The sequence below is a fragment of the Colossoma macropomum genome, unplaced genomic scaffold, assembly GCF_904425465.1.
Source record: "Colossoma macropomum unplaced genomic scaffold, Colossoma_macropomum, whole genome shotgun sequence".
Taxonomy (NCBI): domain Eukaryota; kingdom Metazoa; phylum Chordata; class Actinopteri; order Characiformes; family Serrasalmidae; genus Colossoma; species Colossoma macropomum.
The window spans coordinates 4,541,609-4,567,019 of NW_023494795.1; the positions used below are offsets into that span (position 1 = coordinate 4,541,609).

A 25,411-nucleotide genomic window follows, 5' to 3' on the forward strand; every position below is an offset into this window, starting at 1 on the left:
GCTTTTATCCTCTGCGTATAAATGATTATTTGAGGAGCTGCGGCTCTCTATCTATTTGCTATCTGGCTATTTTTATGCTTATCATGACCACCATGCAGGCTATTGATTTAGACTGTGTGCAGTGCTGGGCCTTTTATTTGAGCCGCGCAATCCTCAGTCGTCACTCTCTAACACTACGTGATCTTATGTAAAGAAATAAATCTGATTACAGACGTGTGATATGTGCCATATGACACTGCCGTATCACCTTCGCGACTCTATAACCAAGATTATAAGAGAGAATTATCAGTGTTTTTTTTAAAGTGGGCTCCGTATTAAAGGCTGTAAATGAAATTCCACTGAGATTAAAGAGGCTTTTATAATTTTGTAAGTTCACTCCCACCTGCTGTTAATGTTTTGTTGTACCACTCGAGGGAACAAAGTGTATCTTCTATTACTTCTGGGCCATAACAGAGAATACAATAATATCTTGGCAGCATTCTGTGTCCAGATGACACAAGGATGAAGAACTTTGACACCTGAAATGGCTTTGAGTTCTGCTTTGGTGTGAGTTGTTGCATAAAGAGGAATATGTGTATATTTATATTGTACATTCTCAGAAATAAAGGTAGTAAACTGTCACTGGGGTGGGTTCCCTCAAGGCTCCATCTCAGTACCTTTAGTCAGGGAACATAACTGAACCATAATCCACTGAAATGATATGTTCTAAGCTGTACTGACTCCACACACCCCGTCTCGTCTCCAGGCTTTTATTTTACTGTTCTGTTTTAAAACATTCGGTTACGAAAAGGTACAAATACGAACTTTTCACCTGGAAAAACTTATTTAAGGTTCACAATCAGACCTTAAAACCACTGTTGGAGCTTTGAGGGAACATTTGTATTGTTTATACCTTGATGAATAAAAAATAAATTACCTTTATTTCTAACTAATTATTTCTGTAATGAGTTTTGGGTCATTCAAAGTGGTTTGATGTGAAATGCTGCAGTTTCGCGCCAGTCAGAAATTTTCACAGTGGTGGTGATGGGAACCAGACGTCCCAAGTCTTTAATGGCCCAATTTTATGAAGTGTATCAGATTAACGAAACACTGATCTCAGATCAGGGCACTTCAATCCATGTAGTTCTATTCACTGATGTGTAAAAGACATAAACTGAGCCCAAAGCAGCGTTTTTTACTCTGAGAGGTTTGATAAATGTGGGTCGTTGTCTCTAAAAACGAACTCGCACAAAGTTATTGCATGAGATCATTATGAATCTGAAGCCTGAGTATGTATACATGCACTCGATAATCTGATCATAATCGGATTTCTGCAGTTTTCAGATTATTCAAATGGTCATGTAAACACCATACTCCGACCTAGAAATCCGATCTAGAAATCCGATGAAGAGGCTGGATTTTAGCTCAGTAATCAGATTTCTCAGTGCATGTGAACTCTTACTCTGATTTCTTTCGGATTTCCCAGTCTGTGCATGCGTGAGATCAGACGGTGGATGTCGCAAGACGCAGCAAAACACTTTGGGGCAGCGCTGAAACCAAACACGAATAAAGGATTTAAATATTCTTCATTTTCTAGGTGATGTAAGTTCATATTTTCAGGTAAAGTTGCAAATGTTTAAAAAAAAGAGTTTTACATTGTTAGTCACGTCTTCTTCTGTGAGTTTATTGGCTGGTTGCAAAGCAGAAATGTGATTACTGTCTGACTCATGTAGACCTGGAGTTTTCCCATTACCTGATTACTCAAGAGCGTGTAAACATATTGATCAGATTACTGATAAAGTTTGATTTTCCACAGTTATCGGACTAAGTGCATGTAAACGCACTCACTGTTTTACAATAGTTTTGCGATCATTTTGGCACAAATGCACTTTTTAGTACATGCAGGCTGTTTACCAACAAAAAACATACTTGTAACTGTTTTACTGTCAGCATTACATATAAAAACTCAGATGATGTTTGTCTGTGTTTTCGCCTGGCTGCCCATCCAGTGAAACTACTTACCATCTGACTTGAATTTCTTGATGCATACTTTGTTAATTATATAATCAAATTAGATTATATAAATGAAATGATTATTCTGAGAACAAAATAACCTGACGGCGCTACTGGATGAAGCCATTTTGGAGCCGAGGCGAGCCGGTTTCCCTTTCTGAACTGAGCCTATTGGTCTGACTCGCTTCAAAGGAGTCATTTTGCCGATCAGTAAAATCCAGCCTTATTTTTATTTCTGTTTTTCTTGGAATCTGATTGCCCAAGCTGTGGAGCAGTTTAAACAAAAACCAGAGGAAAGTAATGGATAACTAGAGTTCTATACTGCTCGCGTATTTCAAAACAGATATTTATTATGTCTGTAAATGGTTAGTGACATCTGGAATGAATGTGTTTGGGTTTTTCTCTCAGGTGCTCATGTGGCAAAGTCTAAAACCCTGATAACCGCTTTACTGCATTTGTTTCGCTCGCATTAGCTTTGCTTTTAACTGTTTTAAAGGGAAATTCCTTTAGTGAAGCAAATCTTAGGCCTAGAGTGGAAAGGCTGTAGATATAAGCTGTTACAGATTCAGATCGGAGACATTAGGATCTACTCGATTTCTCATGAGCGCAAGTCACACGGTGTGGAATTTAATGAAACCCGTTACGTCTCACAAGACCAGCCAGCGTCCCTTCACTGCTTTTCTGTGGAGCAGTAATGAACAGGAGCTTATAGACTGCTGACTATGAATGGTATTATTTTGTTTTGTAGGTCTGTGCAGCCCACTGTGTGGGTTTATTTTGAACTAGAAGCTAAACTCTATCGCTCTTACTACTATCAGTTTTCACTTGTTTTGTTTCTTTCTTGTTTTGTTTTTTTCATTGAATGCAGCTTGAATGGTAAACACAAAACTTTTAGTAGAAGTACAACCCCATTTCCAAAAAAAGTTGTGACGCTGTGCAAAATATAAATAAAAACAAAATACAATGATGTGTAAATCATTTAAACCCTATATTTCATTAAAAATGTGTACAAAGACAACAATATATATTTAATATATATGCACATTTTGAATTTGATGCCAACAACATGTTCCAAAAAAGTTGGCACGGGAGCAACAGAAGGCTGGTTTTGTTGTGTAATTTTAAAAAACACCTGGTGGTTAATTGGCAACAGGTCAGTAACATGATTGGGTATAAAAGAGTATCACAAAGAGGTTCACCACTCTGTGAAAGACTGCATGATCAAATATTGCAACAATTCAAGAATAACGTTTCTCAACATAAAATAGCAAAGAACTTTTGCTTTTCATCATCTACGGTACAAAGTATCATTAAAAGATTCAGAGAATCTGGAGAAATCTCTGTCTGTAAGGGACGAGGCCAAAAACCAGTATTTGCTGGCCGTGATCTTTGGGCCCTCAGATGGCACTGCATTAAAAACAGACATGATTCTGTAGTGGAAATCACTGCATGGGCTCAGAAACCGGTCCTCCGGGCTAAAGACCACTCAGCTTGTTATCAGTGCACAGTTCAAAAGCCAGTATTCATGATGGTATAGGGGGGCATTAGTGCACATGGTATGGGTGACGTGCACATCTGTGAAGGCACCATTATTGCTGAATGATATATACATATTTTGGGAACATATGCTGCCATCCAGACGACGTCTTTTTCAGGGAAGGCCTTGATTATTTCAGCAAGACAATGTCAAACCACGTTCTGCATGTATTACAGCAGCATTGCTCCGTATTAAGAGTCTGGATGCTAAACTGACCTGCCTGCAGTCCAGACCTGTCACCACTGATAACATTTGGCACATTATGAAATGAAAAATATGACAAAGGAGACCCTGAACTGACGAGCAGCTGAAATCCTATGTTAGGCAAGAATGGGAAAACATTTCAAACATCCCAAACGCTTACAGAGTGTTGTTAAAAGAAGAGGTGATGAAACACAGTGGTAAACAGGCCCCCGTCCCAACTTTTTTGGAACCTGTTGTTGGCATCAAATTGAAAATGGGCTTATATTTTTCAAAAAACAATAACATTTCCCAGTTTTAACATTTTGATATGTTGTCTTTGTACTACTTTCAATTAAATATAGGGTTTAAATTATTTGCATTTTGTTTTCATTTGCATTTTGCACAGCGTCCCAGATTGTTTGGGAATGGGGTTGTAAATAAAAGCTAGAGGGTGATAGCTACCATGAAATTTACTTGATGCTAACTGGCAAGATTTTCTCATATTCTCAGTCACTTTCTTAAAAAAAATCCCCCCAAAAAAACAAAATCTCTGAAATGTGTCATGGTTTTAATTTGGGTAAAATAATGGCATTGAGAGTTGTTGCTGGTGAAAAACTAAGAGCATTAAGCTTCATTAATCATTAGCCCTACTTCTTTATACCTTGCTCGCCTTGTAATTCCTGTGGTAGGACTTTCCTCAGCACCCCATAATTGAAAAGAATAGTAGATGAGATTTGTAGGTTTTTGGGACTAAATTGTTGCAATAAATGTTTTGCACAGGCTGCTCTCAGTAATGCTGTCCTGCCTCTTCCAGCTGTAGCAGTTGGTCGTCCTCCGTCAGAAACGCCTAGTTCCTCCCTTTTTAAATGCCCAGAAAGGGAGGCAGACCCCTCCAGATCACGCAGCTCCGGCCACAGGGCAATAAATCACCTCTCCAAGCACTGGAGACGGTATGTACTTCGGTGTATCTACTACTTTACTCTTGGTTTATGTGTCTTTTTGTTAATCTCTCTCTCTTTCGCTCATTTGACTCGTAGTTTTTGATAAGAGGCTCATTTTGAATGTTATTCAGAAGCTTATCAGTTCGGTGACGTTTGTTTTATTACCAAAACAAAAGAGCTTTTAGCGGATTATGCCTATAGATTATATTTCATGGCGGAAATTGTAACCGGGCAGAAGTTTAAACAGATGAAAATTATTGTTTTCGTTCATTTTAAACTAAAATCAAGTTTTTGCTTGACAGTTAAATTGCTTACTAGCACATGAAGTATTTATTTGTAGGTTGAGCAGCCAATTTTTACTGCGTATCGCAGTCCAGTTGACCTTTTTACACAGGAATATAGTCATTTTCTATGCCCAGTAGAGGCTGTGGCTATAATAGGGACAGAAATTACACTGAAAGAGAAACCTAGAACATTACTCAGGCTATTTTTACATGACCTTAGAGGACCTGTTTTCATATAACCTTTTTCTTCAGTTGCCAAAACCTGGCTAGAATGATAGGGCAAAGGGTCATTTTGGGCATCTGGTGGCAATGCAGGTGTCTGCATGGTTCGTTATTAGTCTTAGTACTTGTTTAAGTGGACCGTTAGTGGTCATTGTGATAAGTATGAACGTACTACCAACAAGCAGTCCCAAAATATCATGTAGGGCAGGATTATATTAAGGCTTCATCCATGTCAGCAGGATACCAGGCTAAGAGTAACTTTTGGCATGGATTGTCTGAGTATGTTGTTGTAAATTAATCTGTTATACTTGTGGTTTAGTTTAATTATGGTCATGATAACTTAGCCTTAATATCATTTAAAAGCTCTCTTAAACTCAGATTTACTCTTTTTATTACTTTGCTGCTCGTTTCTTCTTCTGAGGTGGATCATTGACCATAATGTGCTGTTTAATGCTTCACAGAGGGGTTTGTGAGGACTCCATGGACAACCATTCACTAGCACTGCACTAGGCATTTTGTCCTCACCGCACAGCATCATGGGGGAAGTAGTCCAGATGCACTTCACCACGGTGGACTACGTGATCTTCGCCCTGCTGCTGGTGGCGTCGACGGGCATCGGCCTATTCTATGCGTTCTCGGGGGGCCGCCAGAGGACCACGCAGGAGTTCTTGCTGGCCGACCGCAGCATGAGCTGCCTCCCTGTGTCCCTCTCCCTGCTGGCCACCTTCCAGTCTGCCGTGGCCATCCTGGGCGCGCCCTCTGAAATCTACACGTACGGCACACAGTACTGGTTCCTGGGCTGCTCCTATTTCCTGGGCCTGCTCATCCCTGCACACATCTTCATACCTGTGTTCTACCGTCTGCGCCTCTCCAGTGCCTACCAGGTAACGTTTTAGATATGTATATACATCAGGCTTAACATTCTGACCACCTCCTCGTTTCTACGCTCACTGTCCATTTTATCGGCTCCACTTACTACATAGGTGCACTTTGTAGTTCTACAGTTACAGACTGTAGTCCATCTGTTTCTCTGATACTTTGTTAGCCCCCTTTTACCCTGTTCTTCAGTGGTCAGGACCCCCATGGACCCTCACAGAGCAGGTACTATTTGGGTGGTGGATCACACTCAGCACTGCAGTAACACTGACATGGTGGTGGTTTGTTAGTGTGTGTTGTGCTGGTCTGAGTGGATCAGACACAGCAGTGCTGCTGGAGTTTTTAAACACTGTGTCCACTCCCTGTCCACTCTATTAGACACTCCTACCTTGTCAGTCCACCTTATAGATGTAAAGTCAGAGACGATAGCTCATCTGCTGCTGCACAGTTTGTGTTGGTCGTCCTCTAGTCCTTCATCAGTGGTCACAGGACGCTGCCCACAGGACGCTGTTGGCTGGATGTTTTTGGTTGGTGGACTATTCTCAGTCCAGCAGTGACACTGAGGTGTTTAAAAACTCCAGCAGCACTGCTGTGTCTGATCCGCTCAGACCAGCGCAGCACACACTAACACACCACCACGACAAAAATATGACACATGAGCCCCCGAAACTGTTGAGCAGCTGTTAAACGAGAACGGAAAAACATTTCACAATTTCACAGAAGAGTTGATGACACTCAGTGGTAAACAGGCCCCCCGTCCCAACGTGTTGTTGGCATCAAATTGAAAGTGGGCTTATATTTTTCAAAAAACAATAAAATTTCTCAGTTTCAACATTTGATATCTTGTCATTGTACTATTTTCAATTAAATATAGATTTGAATGATTTGCACATCGTTTAATTTTGTTTTTATTTACGTTCTGCACAGCGTCCCAACTTTTTTGGAAATGGGGTTGTATATGAAAGAAACGTGATCCACATGTCAGTTTTGCTATTTAGAAAGCAAAATCTTTGAAGCTCAATATCTCAAAACTGCTCAGAACGCAGACTGAACCTTATATTTCCAAGGGGACAAAAAGTGCACTAGCAAAATAGCGCACTACGTAGTGAATAGGGCATATTTTTGGGTCTTGTCTTGGTAATTTAAAAATGCTGCCATAAGTTGCTGAATCACAGAATGCAAGTCAGCACATCCCTCACAGTCAGCCTCTGTGAAAAAGGATGTCTGTGAAGATGCTGACAAGACAAGTGTGTCACATTTACTCATAATGCAGTTCAGGTTGTGGAGACAGTTTTCTGAGCTTATATGCGCTGCTGCTGTCTTTAAATCGCTTTCATAGACCTATTTTAAGACGTTCGCATATTCTGAGTGAAAGTAAATGCGTCCTCGCTCATTCCCTTTACAATGTAGGTGAAAGTGTAAGATGATTGCCCGTGAACTGAAGTCTAATCTATTTTTTTTCCCTCTATTCTTTCCCTTATCAGTATCTGGAGCTTCGCTTCAATAAAACCGTGCGAATATGTGGCACTGTGACCTTCATCTTTCAGATGGTGAGTCTAGTTTGGTCTGGGTGAGTCTGGAGGCAGGATGTGTAAAAGATTTTGTTATCTGAACCTTTAAAAGTTACATAAACATGAATCGTTTCAGCAGCTCAAGTTCTGGGGCAATATTTTCCTTTTCTCAGAATTGTTTTGGTTTGTTCAGACCTTAAAAAATATATGTTTTCATCTCTGTGGTCCACAATATTTGGTTCAGTGTTGAAGTTCTAAGGTTACATGTTATGAAGGTATCAGCATGACACAGCATGAAGTTCACTGGGCTGCTGTTTATTTAATCTTTAACCCATGGTTTTCCTTCAGAGTAGCTGAATGTTTCTGTATTTTGTGTTTCTGGCCCTGTAGGTGATCTACATGGGAGTGGTCCTCTATGCCCCTGCCCTTGCGCTGAATGCAGGTAAATGAAGCTATTTTGCAGTGCTGCATTATATTTCTCAGCCTCCTCGGTTTTAAAGAATGTTCGGTTTTATGTAGTTTCCATTTTTTCATTTATCATCGTTCTCTCACTGCAGCACCTTGCATAAATTATGTGAGTACATCATGAAACCAACAGGAATCCCTGTGGTGTCACCCAAATCCTGAATAATAGCCTAGCCACTATGGCAGGCATGTCCGGCCAAAAAAGAAATTACAATTCAAACAGTGAAATGTAAATGCAAACCTCTTTTGCCATTTCTTTTTCCAAACACCTGGGCGAACATCCTGCCAAAATTGAAAATGAAACACCATTTACATTTACATTTACTTACAAAAAAGTGCTTTGTCTATCCAGAGGAAGTATCTGTCTCTACCAACATAAGCGCGAGTCATTTGTGAGAAAAATAAAAGTCAATTTAAAACAGCTATGTGTCATTTCATTTTAGTCATTACTCTGGTGTTTCATGGCTGTATCTAAAATGGAAAAGCTAACAGAGAAAAGAAAATCCAAGCTTCTCTTTGGCTTTGCCTTTTCTTCATGAAATTGATGTGTCAAAATTAAAATCTAAATGCAATGTTTACAGTGTTGTCTTTTTCATAAGCTGCATATCTGACGGTATGAACATGTAAAATGGATAAATCAACAGCAAAGTGACCGTTTGAGATTCAGTTTTCGGCGTGGACGCGATTGAAGCGCCAGAATTAAAAAGTTAAACAGAAACGAACACAGGCGCCACCTGCTGGTGTTTTCCTTTTCATTTCCCCACTTTGTGGGGATTCAGGGTACATTTTAGGACATCCTCAGACTTCGAGTCTCGGGAAAACCATCATCATGTCTCAGATCTGGTCTGACTCAAACGTCAGACCAAAAGACCATTGTTTTAACCATAATTTCTTATTTTGGCTGGATTTGACTCCCATAAGCCACTGATCTGTAGCCTAAAAAGGACAAGCATGATAGAATTATTGTAGCTCCTTTTTGTAGCTCAGTTTTTGAACACGCTCATAAAGAAAACAGTGACTTTATCCTTATTCAAAACAGAATGGATGCCAGAGAACAGGAACCAAATTAAGGTAAACTACACTGACAAAAGTATTGGGACACACTTGTTAATCATTAAATTCAGGTTTTTCATTCAGTCCTATTCTCACAGGTGTATAAAATCAAGCACATAACCATGCTTACATCACCAAGCACAGCGCCAAGTGTCGAATGGAGTGGAGTAAAGCGCCGCCGCTGGACTCTGGAGCAGTGGAAACGTATTCTGTGGAGTGACGAATCAGCTTCTCTGTCTGTCAGTCTGATGGACGAGTCTGGGTTTGGCGAATGCCAGGAGAACGTTACCTGCCTGACTGCACTGTGCCAGCTGTAAAGTTTGGTGGAGGAGGGATGATGATATGGGGCTGTTTTTCAGGGGTTGGTCTAGAACCCTTAGTTCCAGTGAAGGGAAATCTTAATGCTTCAGCACCAAGACATTTTGGACAATCGTACGTTTCCAGCTTTGTGTGAACAGTTTGGGGAAGAACCTTTCCTGTTCCAGCATGACTGAGCCCCAGTACACAAAGCAGCTCCATAAAGGCCTGACTGGGTGAGTTTGGTGTGGAAGAACCTGACTGGCCCTCACAGAGCCCTGACCTCAACCCCATCAAACACCTTTGGGATGAACTAGAATGGAGATTGTGAGCCAGACCCTCTCGTCCAACATCAGTGTCTGACCCCACAAATGCTCTTCTGGATGAATGGGCAAAAATTCCCACAGACACACTCCAACATCTTGTAGCTTCCCAGAAGAGTGGAAGCTGTTAGAGCTGCAAAGAGGGACCAACTCCATATTAATGCCTAAGGATTTAGAACGGTGGTCATAAAAGCTCCTGTAGGTGTCCCAATACTTTTGTCCATATAGTGTATCTAAATAGGTAGCTACCTTTGCTTTAGCTTTAAGCTTGTTTTCCTCATCTGACAAGTCATTTCTGTTGTTTGAGCAATTAATTCTCTCTATTTATCTACAGATAAATGGTTAAAGTAAGGTATTCAGCTTCCTAGCAGTGACTTTAGCTATGTGCTTTTACTCTGCGTTCGCCAGCTGATGAAAAGGAAAAAGGGCATTTCAAATGGCCTCACCCCAAAAACACTCCCCAGTGTTGTTCCTCTCTCTAGATACATCATCAGAAGAGGGGTTTCTTGTACTTTAAAATGAAAACATCTCATTACAGAGCCTGCTAATGCACTGCTGTAGGATGCGAATAAGCATGTTTATGAAAGATTTTCTTTTTTGGTTGGGGTTTTCCATTAAATGATTCATTCACCCTGGAATGCAGTATAGCTAATAGGTAATAAGTGAAGGCGGGTGGGGGCCATGATCTCATTTGAATGATGCTAGTTGCTCACCTCTTACTAGCAGTTTTAGCTTGAGTGAATCATTAATTCTCTCAGCACAGTAGATGTGCATGCCTGTGTATTCTCGCGTTTCACGTGACGTCACACTGTATAGTCAGCACTATTCTGAGGACAGAGTCAAGACGCGACAGAAACCGAGGATGACAAGATCTGTAATTCATTGTTTTCACTCCAGGCTTGGAGCCGCTGCACTGTATAGTTTAGTGTTCCTCTCTGCTGTTCGCACCTCGTTCAGCTCAAGAAGGGATTAATTAGCTAATAATATCAGGTATTATAACCAGGGAAACCACAGGTATGCAGTGCAGGGGTTTCAGGACTGGAGCTGAACTCTGAACTAACTGCACTAGCGAACTTACAGAATCACGTCTGTCGAAACACAACGTCGTTTTCTGACCCACGACATTCAGTCTGATATTTAACGATTATGTTTCTCCATTCAAACGTCATTTAAATCAGAAACAGAGAGTAAAGTTATACCGGCTGTCTGCAGCTCCGTTAGGGGGACGACTGTCTCTCGGCTGTTAACATCAGCTAAAGTTATCTAAAAAGTTAAAGTTGTTCTGTATGAGATGAATATAAATGTCAGGAAAACACAGATTTGGTAGCTTTTCTGCCAGTTTAAGTGGGACCAGGAGTTCAGGGGGAAACTGTAAAAGGATCACAGCCTATTTTATCGACTAACGTTTTTTCTCTTCCAAAGTAAGGAGAGTCATTTTAGCCATTTTTCACCTCTGGTTACGTTCATGCAGAGCAGCAAAGCCAGAAATTCGGTCCGAAATATGGCGGCCACAACACAAAATCACGTGACTGAAACCCTAGAATAAGAACAGCGGCTATTTTAAGCCAATATGTACCGCGAGCAATAAAGTGCACGAATGAAGGCTGTGGTCTTCTACCAGTGAATGTTCTGCTAAGGTTTCTTATTTCATGTGTATTGCAGTAACTGGGTTTGACCTCTGGGGGGCGGTCCTGGCAATGGGACTCGTGTGCACTCTTTACACAACGCTGGTAAGACTTGTCCTTCTGTCTGTTTCTCAACACATAATGCAGTTATCGGAACTCGAGCATGTGTTTCGTGTTTATGATGACAGCATCTGAGTTATGTTTGTTATTGATGTTTTCATCAACATTCGCTCACTTTCTGGCTTGTCGGGCTCAGATGACCTCCTGTCCCATGACCGCATGGTTATGTCTTATTCCAGGGTGGCCTGAAAGCTGTGATCTGGACGGACGTGTTCCAGACGATCGTGATGTTCGCTGGGCAGCTGGCGGTGATTGTGGTGGGGGCCCACCAGGCAGGGGGTATAAGCGAGGTGTGGAGGAAGGCACAGAACGGCAGCCGGATCTCCGGCCTGGAGTGAGTAGAAACTCCATCAAAGCAGACATTCCTTGGGGCCTTTTTCTGCCTTCTGTGGCATGTTTTTAATGCTGCATTCGGATGTTGCCTTTTAATTGCAGAACTGGTGTGAACGGTGATGGTACATGACGGTGGTACACGTTGCCAGTGTGTAGCCGTGTACACATTGGTGCGGTGACCAAGTGCCGTTCTGCCTGGGCGGCGAATCAGACATTCAGTCTTACATGTTGGTGTTATCCACTGTGCTGTCCTGTGAAGTATTTTAAACTCACGGGGATGTTTTTCAAAACATTTACGTTGTGTGGAGGTTCTTCAAACTTTTAAATTAGTCTCACCCATTGAAGGTTTCTGTAGGGAACTGAGTGGTTCTTCTATGGCGGGGGTCAGCATAGGGTTACTGTAGGTAAAAATAAAATAATCCTCCTTTACAGTAAAATAAAGCTCTGCTGATCGTTCAACACAGTTTAACAGTAAATGGTCTTAAACTCTGGAGTTAATGTAGAACTGCTTATTCATCCCTTAACCCTGAAAATCGGCGCATACTACTGGTCGCCAGAGCAACAGACAACAGTCTTGCCTAGCTAAGACGAACATTGATAATTTGGAGATAAATGGACTTATTTGTGTTTATAATCACTCCAGCTGGTTTCCTGATACGTTTAATCTGAAGCGAGAAACTGTCAGACACTAAAAAGTTGCGAGCTTCTTTTTCAATTTTCCTGTTCCACCTTAAATGGTGCAGCAGTTACATTCTGGCTCCTCAGGCACCATTTAAGGTGGAACGGGAGAATTCGAACAAGAAGCTGGTGAATGAGAAGCGACTTCAGCCTCATAAAAAGTTGAATGTTAGGACATTTTACAAGAAACTGTTCTAATTTCTGGAAAATTTCCTGCCAGAGATGAGAAAAACGGCTATAGCTGAGCTAAAAGTCTGTTTTTATATTATATATGTTTTAGCTGATACTAGGACATCAGCACATACATCAAACATACATGTTTACAGCCAAGATATTAAAATGGACATGAAATGTTGTGGCGCCCAGGGTGGTTTGATTCTTTCTAACATTTGGATTGCCGGCCCCTGCGCTATGGCTTCGCTCCACAGAACCCTTTTGGTGCTATTATTTTTAGGTCGTGATGTGAGCTTACTTTAAAAAGTAAAAAGAAATAACTAAAAAGAATAAAAGTTGGGAAGTCTTAACCCTTTATTTTTACTGCTAAGCGTTGCTTGGCTTAATGTTCCGTCGCTGCTCCATTTAACAAAACATGAAACACCACCCCATGGTTAGAGACTGTCGCTCTTCCTCAGTCACTGACGGGGGCCACTTTCGGCTAATTTGGAAGTGAATAAGGACTCTCCAACCTCAAAGAGAGTGAGAGGCAAATTTGGAGGGCCCTGGAGAAAAGGCTTTGGTGTATTTAGTTAGTAGTAGGGATACACCAAAATTTCAGGCACTGAAACATTTTGTAAAAGATAAAAGGCCCAAAGTTTTGTACATTTTTACACAGGTAGGTGAAGGTGGTGTTGGGAGTCTTGCCCAAGGACTCTTATTGGTATAGTGTAGGGTGCTTACCCGGGCGGGGATTGAACTCCCAGTCTACAGCTTAGAAGGCAGAAGTGTTACCCACTGCACTGCTCAAGGGAAACGACGTTTAAGAAGTTCTCCACTACAGATCTGATACCACTCGATGCGTGCCCTAGCATCTGTTTTAGAAATGACATCTTCAGAACGGCAGTGCAAAAATGAAAAGTATAAGCAGAAATTAACAGAATTTGACTTGAATTACCAACAGTTCTCTGTCGTGAAGCATGGCACATACTGTAGCCCACAAACAGTAATAATTATAGTAAGTTTATGTTTTGTGAACTGTTTTTACCTGGTCAGTTCAGTTTCATCCTATTGAAAGCAGATTTTATCAGCAATAAAAGTGTATTTACTTTGTTTTTATATTTTGAACTTTTGTTCAAAGCATAAATAAATTTGCAAATTAAAAAAAGAAAGTTAAGATTTTGGTTTTCAGACTGGCATGTCTTGAATTTTGGTTTCCAGTTTGACTAAGAATATTCCTTTCGGTGTATCGCTGTTCAATAGGATGCTTATTTTCATTTAAGAATGTTGCAAATGAATCATTTCTCCTCACCCACACCTGTGTGTTTGGTTCTCTGTCTCTGTTGGGTTTTCCCAGCCTTTTGGCCCATCATTTCTGGCCATAGAGAGCCAGCGGTCCAGCACAGTTCACTGATTTCCCAGCTCTGCCAGACCTGCTTTAACAGGGGTTCCCCAACCCCAATCCTGGCAAACCCAACACAATGCACCTATTTTGCTTTGTCTCATCTGAGCACACATGATTTGACTGGTTAGCTAATTATCTAAGTACCTCATTGACTGGACCAGGTGTGTAGACTAGAGACACTACAAAACTGTGCAGTGCAAAGAACTAGGATTTGAACCCTGGTTTTGGAGGGAGGTTTTCAAGCTACCCAGACCTCCAGCTCCTCAGGTCCGCAGTTAATGACCTCTGCTATGCTGTGCTTTAGCAGTGTCTCATCCCCGTTCTGTATTCTGTAGTACATTCAGTGACGCTCTTCTTTGTGTTTAACCATGCAGACTGAACCCTGACCCGCTGGAGAGGCACACGTTCTGGACTCTGGCTGTAGGGGGAATCTTCCTCATGCTGGCGCTGTATGGAGTGAACCAGGCTCAGGTCCAGAGATACCTCAGCTCCCGCACTGAGAAAGAAGCCATCATGTCAGTAATCACCACCAGAGCTGAGTTGTTTGGTTACATAAAATGAATGGGTGAAATATGTATACACACACATGTATATAGATTATATATTCTGATAAACATATGTTTCTCCAGGACATATTGATCCAATGGCCTATAAGGTCAATCAGAAATCAAAATTGACCGTTCTTGTTAGTTCATGTCCCTGGTTGTTTATTTTAAGCGCGATTCATAATATCATTTAAGAGACCTAGACACTTCCCACCAGCCCTGTCATCAAGCGCTCAGTAAACTCTCAGTAAACCCAACCATGACTGAAATGTCACGGTACGGAAGGAAAATCATGATTTTCAATTCACGTTGACTTTAGACACTTGAATTCAATTTCTATGACAAACATTAGCGGTCAAAGAATCACTGTTCACATGTTTGGAATCAGTATTTTCAGTGATGTAAAGACAACGTGATTGCAGAAGTGTATAAAATGATTCTAATTTTTAAAATGATGCTACTCCTGTGCAACTTCAGAGCTTTCAAATAATTAGTAAAACACTAGAAGCTATAAATTAAAATGAATAGATTTTAGATTCTCTAAAATAACAGAGGAAGCTGCATATTATAAAATTAATATCCAGAGAATTCATCGTAGTTCTAATGTGAAGATCAAGTCTTTTGGGGGGAAAAATTATGTAAACAGTTAATTGCAGTATATTATTTATACATGTATTGTTTTTTAGGATTACTCAAATATTATTTCAAACATCTAAAAATTACTTTTGGTGAACTGGATTATTAAAGCTTGGATTATAATTCTATGTGTGTTATTTTAGAGTTATCCAGTAAAATAACACTCATGTGTAACTCTTATTCCAAAATGTGGAAAATTGTGAAAATAAGGAAGACCCCATGACTGTAATGAGGTGTCCCAGTTTTTGACTGGTACTGTATATATTATTTAGGTCATTTATCATTGAAGTTTATTGCCATATGTACTCAGAATACTGTGAGCTTTCAAGTGCAATGAAATGAAGTCAATGGCCCTGATTCATCAAAGTTTGTGATGAGATCTGATCTGAAATTTTTGTTATTCACCCCTTTCACCTTTGGCATATCTGTACGATCAAACTTGTGTCTGCTTGGAGTGTGCGTAAATTTGAGCGCAAAAGTTTTAACAGTCTGAGAAAAATGCTTGATTTGCAGTTAACTGACCAAAAACTATTATACTGTCCATAATATCATTAGAAAGAGTAAAAATAGAAAATAAAAGTAATACTAATCATTTGTGCACATGGTAGTCCAGTACAAAAGTGGATGCCCTTATTTTACATGCACATTGGTATAAACAAATGCTGCAACTACTCCGTGTTCCATTTAAGGACTTACTATACTGTGCTTTTGTTTTATACTACTTACTTTATTAAATACTTTTGTTTGAACTACTGAGTTTAAATGTGTTATTTTAGATAATAATCACATTATGCAATTACATCATTCTACCATCTTAAAAAAAAAAAACTAAGACATTTTGTTTATTTCACATTTTATTCTTTCCAGTTGTCGTATGTTTAGCACTATCAAGTTTGGTCAGTAGGGGGAGCAGTGCGCACCCTGCTCGAACTCACGCTTAGGAGCACAGCTATTGGCTCATGAGCCGCTGAATGCTGTTGTATTGCCTTCCTACAGAAACGCCCGCATAGATTAGGGCATCCTTCACATAAGTGAGGTACTGGTTGGCTGGCGCTTGATTTCACGCACCAAAGCTGAAAATTTCATGAATCAGGCACGGACTAATCTGTATGTCGTTAACGTGGTCAAATCTGCACTGTTTTGTTTGTGCAGCTTTGATAAACAAGGGCCAGTGAGTCTAATTTCCACTTTAGGCATTTTATGCCACACTGCTAGAGCAACAGCCTCTTGGTCTGTCTGGATCCTATTAGCCCTTTGTGTAAACAATAATGCAGTAGATGATGGAAAACACATTGGTGATGAACCCTCCAGGAAGTCCTGTATGAACACTTGTTTCATGTTTCTTCATGGTAGGTCCTGCTACGTGGTGTTTCCATGCCAACAGATAGTCCTGGCACTGGGCTGCCTGATGGGTTTGGTCATGTATGCCCGTTACGGGGAGGACAGCCCTCTGGACAAGGGCTACGTCAAGACCAATGACCAGGTATGAGTCTCACAGTGAGTTGAGTATTCTTACACATTCCTCGCTGTCCGTAATGTCACGAGGAGCTCGAAACTAATGTAATTTCTCCAACCTTGTCACTGTAGATGGTTTTGTTCTTTGTGATGGACGTGCTTAGAGACCTCCCTGGTTTGCCTGGACTGTTTGTTGCCTGCCTTTTCAGTGGAGCACTCAGGTAACCACTAAAGGCCCCAGTAAAGGACCAGAAAGTAAAAGTGGCCAAAATCTGATTTTTCTCACCAAAGCAGATTTTTGGTTTGGTTGTTCACAATATCTTTTGAATGTAATCTGTATGTGACATCAGTCTGAACAGATCAGCTGGAAACTGACCCACATGCACAAAAGAACAGAGCGTCACGCGGCTCATCCAGAGGTAAACAATCATGACTTCCAACGAACGCCAGTCGCTCCCGGAGGATCAGCTTAATCTTTGCCAGCATCACAGGAGCCATCATGAAGCTTCACTGACTGACAGCTGGGCTCATCACCCAGAATGTGTTCAGCTCGCCGTTAAAAGGGCGCGGTCACTTCTTTGGTTCACGTCGTCGGATTCTTTAAACTTTGCTTTCAGACTTTTAACTGTTCTTTGACGCTGCAGCCTCGTTCTCCTGCGGCCGCGTTCGGACATTTCTTTCTAAATCTTTTTGAGCACGGTGGGTTTTGTATGACTTTTGAATTTTTCGGTACAGAAACATCAGCCTAAATGTTTGAGTCTCAGCAGCGCAAAATTATGACGAATGTTGAGTTGGATTGACGTAAAGTCGCATGAATTCTGATCTGGCTGTTCAGACTGAGTTGCATTGCCGCAGATCGGATACGTATCGGATTTCAGTACCACATATGAAAGCGTCTCAAATCGGAATTGAAAATATCAGATTCAGTGTGTTTATCTGTTCACACTGACACACAGACACACATCTGTGTCACATATGAAGAAAAAGATCGGATTTGGGCCACTTTTACCTGCTGTGTGAACAAAGCCTTAGTTCCATGCTGCACTGATATCTGTTTTCTCTTCATTCTAACTGAAGCACAATCTCATCTGCCTTCAACTCCCTGGCAACGGTTACCATGGAGGACCTGATCAAACCCCATTTTCCTGGCATGGCTGAGGCTCGAGCAACCCTGCTGTCCAAAGGCCTCGGTGAGCATTGGATCCCATTCCTGTTTTATCTAGAGCCCATGCGTGAAAAACAAGGCCCTGCAGGCCAAATCAGACCCGTGGTACAGTCCTATTTGGCCCACAGAATCATTTCAGTTTTCTATTAATATTAGCCCATTTCACTATGAGCTGCACTACAGCTCCCAGCGTGCACTGCAATATGATGTGTGCTTCCGCCCTCTCCCCAACAACAATCTATGGGGCAGCACCACAAAAACAAAAATGTAGTATATTGTTTTATATAAAACAATTTATTTAAAACTATTTTTGAATCATTCAAGTATTCGGTGCCTATTTTCTGCTATTGTATTTTTTGCATATTTTTTGTAAACAATGGCCAGTTGGGGTCATGGCAAAATGTTAAAATAAAATAACACAGCTGGCCCATTGATTTGTTGAGAGATTTTAATATGGCCCTTTTAGAGATTGAGTTTGACACCCCTGATCTGGGGGCTGTGCTCAGGGACCAGTTAAATTTTCTATGCGTTCTGATTTTGTTTAGATTTTGGGGGTCAGTATAGTGGTGGATCCGTTTGTTTGTTTGTTTGTTTGTTTAATTTAATTATTTATGGTTATTCTTTTCATTTTTTTGGGTCCCCTTTTCTCTATTTGCTGTAGCTCTCGGCTATGGGCTGGTGTGTCTGGCTATGGCCTACATCGCCTCTCTGATGGGCTCTGTGCTGCAGGTATGGACTAAAATCTGTTTAATTACTACAGTTAGTCACTGAGTTTTGTAATTTTTAATAAAGCTTAGAAGTAGAATATCTTTGTGTGGTTTGCAAGACGATACAATGTATGGTCAACTCCAGAATTATTTACATCCTTGAAGAAACTGGGCAAAAATGGTCACATAAATAAACAATACATTTAACGACTCAGATGTGCCTCAACATGTTTGGAGAAATTGCCTATTGATAAGATAATCCGTTATTAGTCCCACACCAGGGAAATTTACAGTGCTACAGCGGCAAAGGGGCAGGAAAACGAGTAACAAGAAGAGAATTAGGTTTAGTTTGTTACTTATTTTTATATATATATATATATATATAGGACACAAGTACTGATTTACATTACACATGGGATGGTGAGGAGTTAACAATATAAACATTATAAATAGAAAAACAAAAAATCTTTACAATATGTAGGTATTTTACAAGCATTCCACGTAGAGTATGGATGGATTTACAGTTTATTAGGTCTAAAGTGGGGTGGAGGAGGTTCTACTGGGAGCAGTGCAGGTTGTACGGTCTAACAGCAGCAGGAAGGAAATGTGTTTTCATGGCATTTTTGTTTTCTGGTGAAACACTGAAATAAATGGTAGCTTACAGTTAAAATTGCTGACCATGTCATGCACCGTTGAGTTAATATGTAGGAGGTTTGTGATGTAAAGTGTTACTAAAAGCAGCCGCTGTTGATGTGTGTGTGTGTGTGTGTGTGTGTGTGTGTGTGTGTGTGTGTGTGTGTGTGTGCGTGCGTGCGTGCATGTTTTTATGTATTGATTTCAGCTCATTTTAGTTTCAGAAAGTGGAAAATGAGCACAGTCTTCTCTGTCTCTCATAAGGGCACATGCACTCATTCTCTCTCTCTCTCTCTCTCTCTCTCTCTCTCTCTCTCTCTCTCTCTCTCGCACTCTCTCTCTCTCTCTCTCTCTCTCTCTCTCTCTCTCTCTCTCTCTCGCCTCTCTCTCTCTCTCTCTCTCTCTCTCTCTCTCTCTCTCTCTCTCTCTCTCTCTCTCTCCCGCCCTCCCTTGTCTTACTTTCACTGAACCCCTCAGGCAGCACTCAGTATTTTTGGAATGGTTGGTGGTCCTCTTCTTGGTCTCTTCTGTCTGGGCATGTTCTTCCCCTGGGCCAACTCCATTGTAAGTGAGCTCTCCTGCACTGTGTGACATTGACAATGAAAACTTGTGTCCTTAATGTACTGTAATATATGGTAGCACAAGTCATTATGTAACATGGGAATCATGGCTAGAAAGTGAAGAGTACCACAGAACAGTGTGTGTGTATGTTTTCAGGGTGCCGTGGTTGGCTTAGTGGCAGGACTCGTCATGGCTTTCTGGATTGGTATTGGCAACTTCGTTGCCCGTATGCAAGCAGCTGGCCCACCTGTGCCTGGCGTCACTGTTTTTCCTGACACGGGCAACGCAACAACTGCGGTCTTGACAACACTCATGACTTCCGTTGCACCGAAACCCAGGTACATACGCGACATCTCTTTAGTTAAGGGTGATAACACAGTAGCGCTGTTTATCAAAAGCAGAGTTAGTTTTTTTAATATGTAGATAATACAGGAGATATTTTTAGATAAATTAATATGTTCTGCAGTCTGATAACAGAGGTCAAAGTTTGAAACTGTTTGTACTTCAGTACACTAAGTTATGCGCATTTTACTTGCTGGGCAGAGAGGGAGAGGAAGTCTGACCATTCACTCACAACAGCAAAACCATTTATATATATAAATAAAATTTTGTATTTTACACCAAGAATAAGCCTTTTATTTTTGGTTCAAGATGCTTTTCAGACTTGACTTTCACCATTAATAATTATTAATAATAAATACTACTAATAATAATTGGTATCAAATGATTTGGAAAAGTATATATTGTGATACAATTTTTGTCAGTATTGCAGTATTTCCCACCCTGATAGCAGGAACTACTTAACTGCAGTATTTTTGATTGAGCTGGGAACATTTCAGTAGAACTATTATGAAGTTATTTAGATTTATTAAAAATTCCTCTGTGTTGTGTCTCTACAGGCCTACTGGAGTGCAGGCCCTCTATTCTTTGTCATACATGTGGTACAGTGCTCACAACTCGGCAACAGTGGTAGTGGTGGGGCTGCTGGTCAGCATTCTCACTGGTATGTACATCCTCTTAAAATCTGATGGTTTTATGTGAGGGTTTAGTTTGTCTCCCAGCAGTTAAACACAGCATGGAGTCTGCATATTAAAGTCACAAGACAAGCTCTTTAATTTAGCGAAAATGCAGCTCCAATGGCTAAATCTGTTTGGCTGGTGTTTCATTTATTAAAAAGCCTTGTTTTTTCAGAGTATATGTAAGACTTCAAAAAAATGTTTTTGTTCCTGGCTTGTGCTCAGGACCCTGGAAGGAGAAGGAGATCACTCCAGGTACTGTTTTCCCTGTGCTGGGCACGTTGCTCTTCTTTCTGCCAGAACGCTATAGAGAGAAACTGTGCTGTGTTACCCCTCTGGAGGACAAGGTAAAGAAAAAAACATCAACTTTTATATTAATTCTCTAGGCAGCCCCAGAATTTGTTTTAGTGATCTAGAGTAGTCAGAGAAACCCTGCCCTGCATATTTAGCAGTTTTCCTTTCTCTAATGCTGCATCTACATTAGTGGAGTTAACTGCTGTTCTCGTTTGTAAACAAGGTCAGCACTTGTACATTGAAAGGCTTTGAGAATACAGGCACTGGTTCAACTAATCAGCTAATTAACAAGGCTTTGTGCAGGGCAGTGGCAAAAACCATTTATATATATATAAATAAAATTTTGTATTTTACACCAAGAATAAGCCTTTTATTTTTGGTTCAAGATACTTTTCAGACTTAACTTTCACCATTAATAATTATTAATAATAAATACTACTAATAATAATTGGTATCAAATGATTTGGAAAAGTATATATTGTGATACAATTTTTGTCAGTATTGCAGTATTGCACTGCAGTTCCCTGATTGGGAACCTCTATGTTACAGGATTTTATATATATATATCTGTTTCTGGAGATTTAAATGACGTTTGAATGGAGAATCATAAGTGTTAAATATCAGACTGAATGTCGTGGGGCGGAAAACGACGTTGTGTTTCGACAGACGTGATTCTGTAAGTTTGCTAGTGCAGTTAGTTCAGAGTTCAGCTCCAGTCCTGAAACCCCTGCACTGCATACCTGTGGTTTCCTGGTTAAAATACCTGATATTATTAGCTAATTAATCCCTTCTTGAGCTGAACGAGGTGTGAACAGCAGAGAGAAACACTAAACTATACAGTGCAGGCTTGAAGTCTGAAACACTGATTTAAAGGTCTGTGTGTCTCTCGGCTTCTGTCGCTTCTTGCAGGTGAATCATTCACAAAGCACAGCAAATTGAAGGCATCGCGTAGCGCAGTCAGTCCCTGATTTGGTCCTCAAAATAGCGGTGACTATACAGTGTGACGTCACGTGAAACACAAGAGTAACTAACAATTCAGAGATGCTGGACGAAGCGAGTAGTGCTTTTTTTCTATTGATAAAACAACTCTTCCACCTCCAAGTGTAAGAACTTTTTTTTTGCCATATTTTTGACATTTTTGGCTTTTCCATCCAGGTTTTTCTTGCACTTTTTCAAAATTTGCAAAAACAGGTAGACAAAAACCCACAAAACCCTACACTACAGTAACTTGTAGGTACACACAGAGTGGAAAATCTGTAGTACTTGAACCTCAAAGCTGTGATTTGTGTACATATGTTCTATGACACAAATTTAATTCCAGTGATTACAAAGTCCAAGACTGGAAATTCAATCAATCAATCAATCAACCTTTATTTAACCTCTGAGAACATTGAGGGTGACCCTCATTTACAATGTTGCCGAGTTGATACAGGAAAAGGGATCGATAATGTGTAAGAACATATCAAATAATAAAAGTAAATTTAATAAAAAATGAGTCAAATCAGGTAAGTATAAAAAATAAATCTTTAATAATAAAAATACAGAAAAATATAAAACAATAATTAAAACGGAGCTAAAATGTAAAAGTTAAAATCAAATCAAAATAAAATAAAAGTTGGATACGATAAAAAATACACTAAAAATGTATTAAAGTGACTAAAAGAATAAGAATATGATTTAATAATAAACAAACAAATAAATAATAAAAGAATGAAAATAAGACAATAATAGTAAAAGTCAGGTAAAACAGTGTCAGGCAGAGTGGAGGTGGTTAGAGAGCAAGAGTTTAAAATGACCGACTGACCCAGCGAGCTGAGCTGTAGTGCTTCCTGTAGTGAGTTCCAGACTGCAATAGTGTAAAATGAATTGGATTCAAGGTTTGGAGTTGATGTACATCAGTGGTTCTCAAACCGGTTCTCAGTTTCTCTCTAGACAGTCCACATCTTTGCTCGAAACCACTGTTCAGAACCACCCATCTACACTATAAATACAGTTTAAGTTCATATGATTGAATTCTAACCTTATGCATGATGCTCCACAGTCCAAAGCTCTGGGCAGGCCTTACCAGATGGCGAAGAAAGAGAGCAACGGTGTCGCCCATTTTCAAGATGAAGAGAAGAGTGGGGAGGAAGAGGCGGAAGAGAAGACCGCCCAGCCCTCCTGCCAGCTCGCCAGGGTGGAGCAGGAGACAGCTTTGTGATTTGTCCCTCAAAACTTTCTGTATGTGAAGCTACATTCTCACCCAAAGCCCCACAAACCAAGCAGGATAACTATTATGATGCCAAATTTCTATGTATATTAACTCTTCAAAAGCCCACAGTCTCGCCTCTCTGGTCTGTGAGAGGTACTCCGGTATGTATTCTGATAGCGTGGCAGGCCCGCTTGCAGTAACGTCGAACACTAAACTCAGGGTGAGGGTTTAGTGTCTGTAAAATATATATAAATGTAGTAATTGGACTGCTGAAAGGTCTTGAGGTGTAAAAGACAGCGGGCTCAAATGGGTTACTCAATTTAAATGTTAAAAATTCTAAAATAATAAGATCAGTTACTTCACTAGATATGCTTACCCACACAATTGAAAGCACTGTGAAAGAGGTCGCCCAAGACTTTCTTCAGAGAATCAGGTAAACTTGCTGAAAAAGACACTGTAAGTATGGTCTTAGTTTGTAAAAAAGCAAAAAATATGATGGTTAAGGAACTAAAATCCTCACTGAGGATGAGTATAAAGATTTACAAATGAAGTTAAACTCTATAAACTAGGTTAAACGGAGTTGAGGATCGTTAATAAGGGGGGATTTTTGCCCCCAAAGCCCTTTTTTTTTTTGTTTGAAATGTATTTACCAGGTTGTCTTTCTTCACTGCTGGACATTAGGTTCCGTTAGCCTTTTATACGCTGCTATATAGTGCAGTAACTTAGTGTCCGAACTACTGCAGCACATGTTTAGCTTAATATCTGTGAAATGCCGGAGATTCCAAAAATTCTTCGGTAGACGGGGGGGCTGTCGATGCCGGTTCGTTGTTCAGTGCAGTCGATGAGGTTTTGCAGTGCATGTGGAATGATTGTTCCCTGTCTCCAAACATCTTTGAAACCCATTGTTAGTTGTAAGTGCCTCCTCATATGATTGCACTAGCTCATCTGTTTAGTGGCCACCCTGTACTACATATGAGACGCCTGGGTTAAAACGGAAAGGTGCACCTAGCGAGAATCCAAAGGTGTGCCGTGTCTGCATCCGTGTGTCGGTACCTCAGCTAGGTTGATCTAGAAGTGCCCTGTTTTCTCTGTGCTTGGTTTTCAATCTGATCTCTACCTGCTGCACTTGTGGACTCATTATGTATAATTAGAGATGGTTTGATACCACTTTTTTTTTCCGATAGTGATATTAAAACCTTGAGTATTGGCCAGGACTAACAACAGTCCTGTTTATTTTCTTCTAAAAAATACTAAGCTGGGCTCCCAAGTGGTACGGTCATCTTAAGCGATGGCCCTATCGCCAGGTAATTGATAGCTCGATCCCTGGCGATCCCTCGGTGCCTCACCCCGCCGTCACCCAGCACAGTTACTAGCCAATGTGGATATCTGTTAGCTCATGTAACAGAAATAGCAGTGGTTTCTTGAGAGGAAAACTGCCATTCAGTAATGCCTTCCAGGTTTGTCGAACGCTAGCGGGTCTTCCTAAGCAAATCCAAAATGAATGGGTTCGTATGGAGCTGGAGAGATATATATATATATATATATATATATATATATATATATATATATATATATATATATATGTATATATATATATGTATATGTATGTGTGTGTGTGTGTGTGTGTGTGTGTGTGTGTATGTACGCACAGGGTGATTCAGAAAGATTAATCCGATTTCAAAATGATTGATTTCACTTGTAAATCATTACAGATCAATGCAGTAAACTGTAAATGGTTTAAATGAGCATAAAGTTTATCATGTAATTGTACATGGTCTCAGTATGAACCTCCTCCAGCTGTACAGACAACATCAACGCCATAGTCAAACTCATCCCATACTGGATTGAGCATGTCGGGTGTCGCTGCACTCACGGCTCTTTCAGTGCGATTTCGGAGATCATCCAGTGTTGTGGAACCAACGACGAACGCTCTGAGCTGTTGGAGCTTCACTGCCCACGAAAATCACACTGCACAGTTATGACGGATTCACTCTTATTGAAGTGGAGAACGCAGAACGCTTTCTGCTCAGGGGTCTCATCTCCTCTCAGACTGAAGGGAGCCATCTTCCACTGACAGAAACTCTGACCCCTTCTTTCAATTGGATTGTGATTGGTTCCTAGGCGCCTCACAGTTGTAAAAATATGGCACTTTGAAATCAGATGAATCTTTTTTTAAATCACCATAACTCCAGTTATAGGACTTTCTGCTA

At 40.5% G+C, this 25,411-nt stretch overlaps 1 protein-coding gene across 3 annotated transcripts in view; it reads left to right on the forward strand.

The window, feature by feature from the left end:
• Positions 1-24,736, forward strand: part of slc5a6a (solute carrier family 5 member 6a) — a 30,812-nt gene extending 6,076 nt beyond the window's left edge. For 2 of the 3 annotated variants that reach the window (XM_036581239.1, XM_036581241.1), the window contains exons 2-17: positions 4,527-4,662; positions 5,621-6,043; positions 7,520-7,585; positions 7,937-7,988; positions 11,347-11,414; positions 11,609-11,763; positions 14,373-14,513; positions 16,533-16,662; positions 16,767-16,855; positions 17,712-17,824; positions 18,461-18,528; positions 19,617-19,703; positions 19,857-20,038; positions 20,600-20,703; positions 20,942-21,063; positions 23,052-24,736. In XM_036581239.1, coding sequence (XP_036437132.1) covers positions 5,696-6,043; positions 7,520-7,585; positions 7,937-7,988; positions 11,347-11,414; positions 11,609-11,763; positions 14,373-14,513; positions 16,533-16,662; positions 16,767-16,855; positions 17,712-17,824; positions 18,461-18,528; positions 19,617-19,703; positions 19,857-20,038; positions 20,600-20,703; positions 20,942-21,063; positions 23,052-23,210 — 1,884 coding nt within the window. In that variant the 5' untranslated portion in view covers positions 4,527-4,662; positions 5,621-5,695 and the 3' untranslated portion in view covers positions 23,211-24,736. The remainder of the gene's footprint in view (positions 1-4,526; positions 4,663-5,620; positions 6,044-7,519; positions 7,586-7,936; positions 7,989-11,346; positions 11,415-11,608; positions 11,764-14,372; positions 14,514-16,532; positions 16,663-16,766; positions 16,856-17,711; positions 17,825-18,460; positions 18,529-19,616; positions 19,704-19,856; positions 20,039-20,599; positions 20,704-20,941; positions 21,064-23,051) is intronic. The other variant, XM_036581242.1, reaches the window with a different exon arrangement.
• Positions 24,737-25,411: the final 675 nt, after the last annotated feature.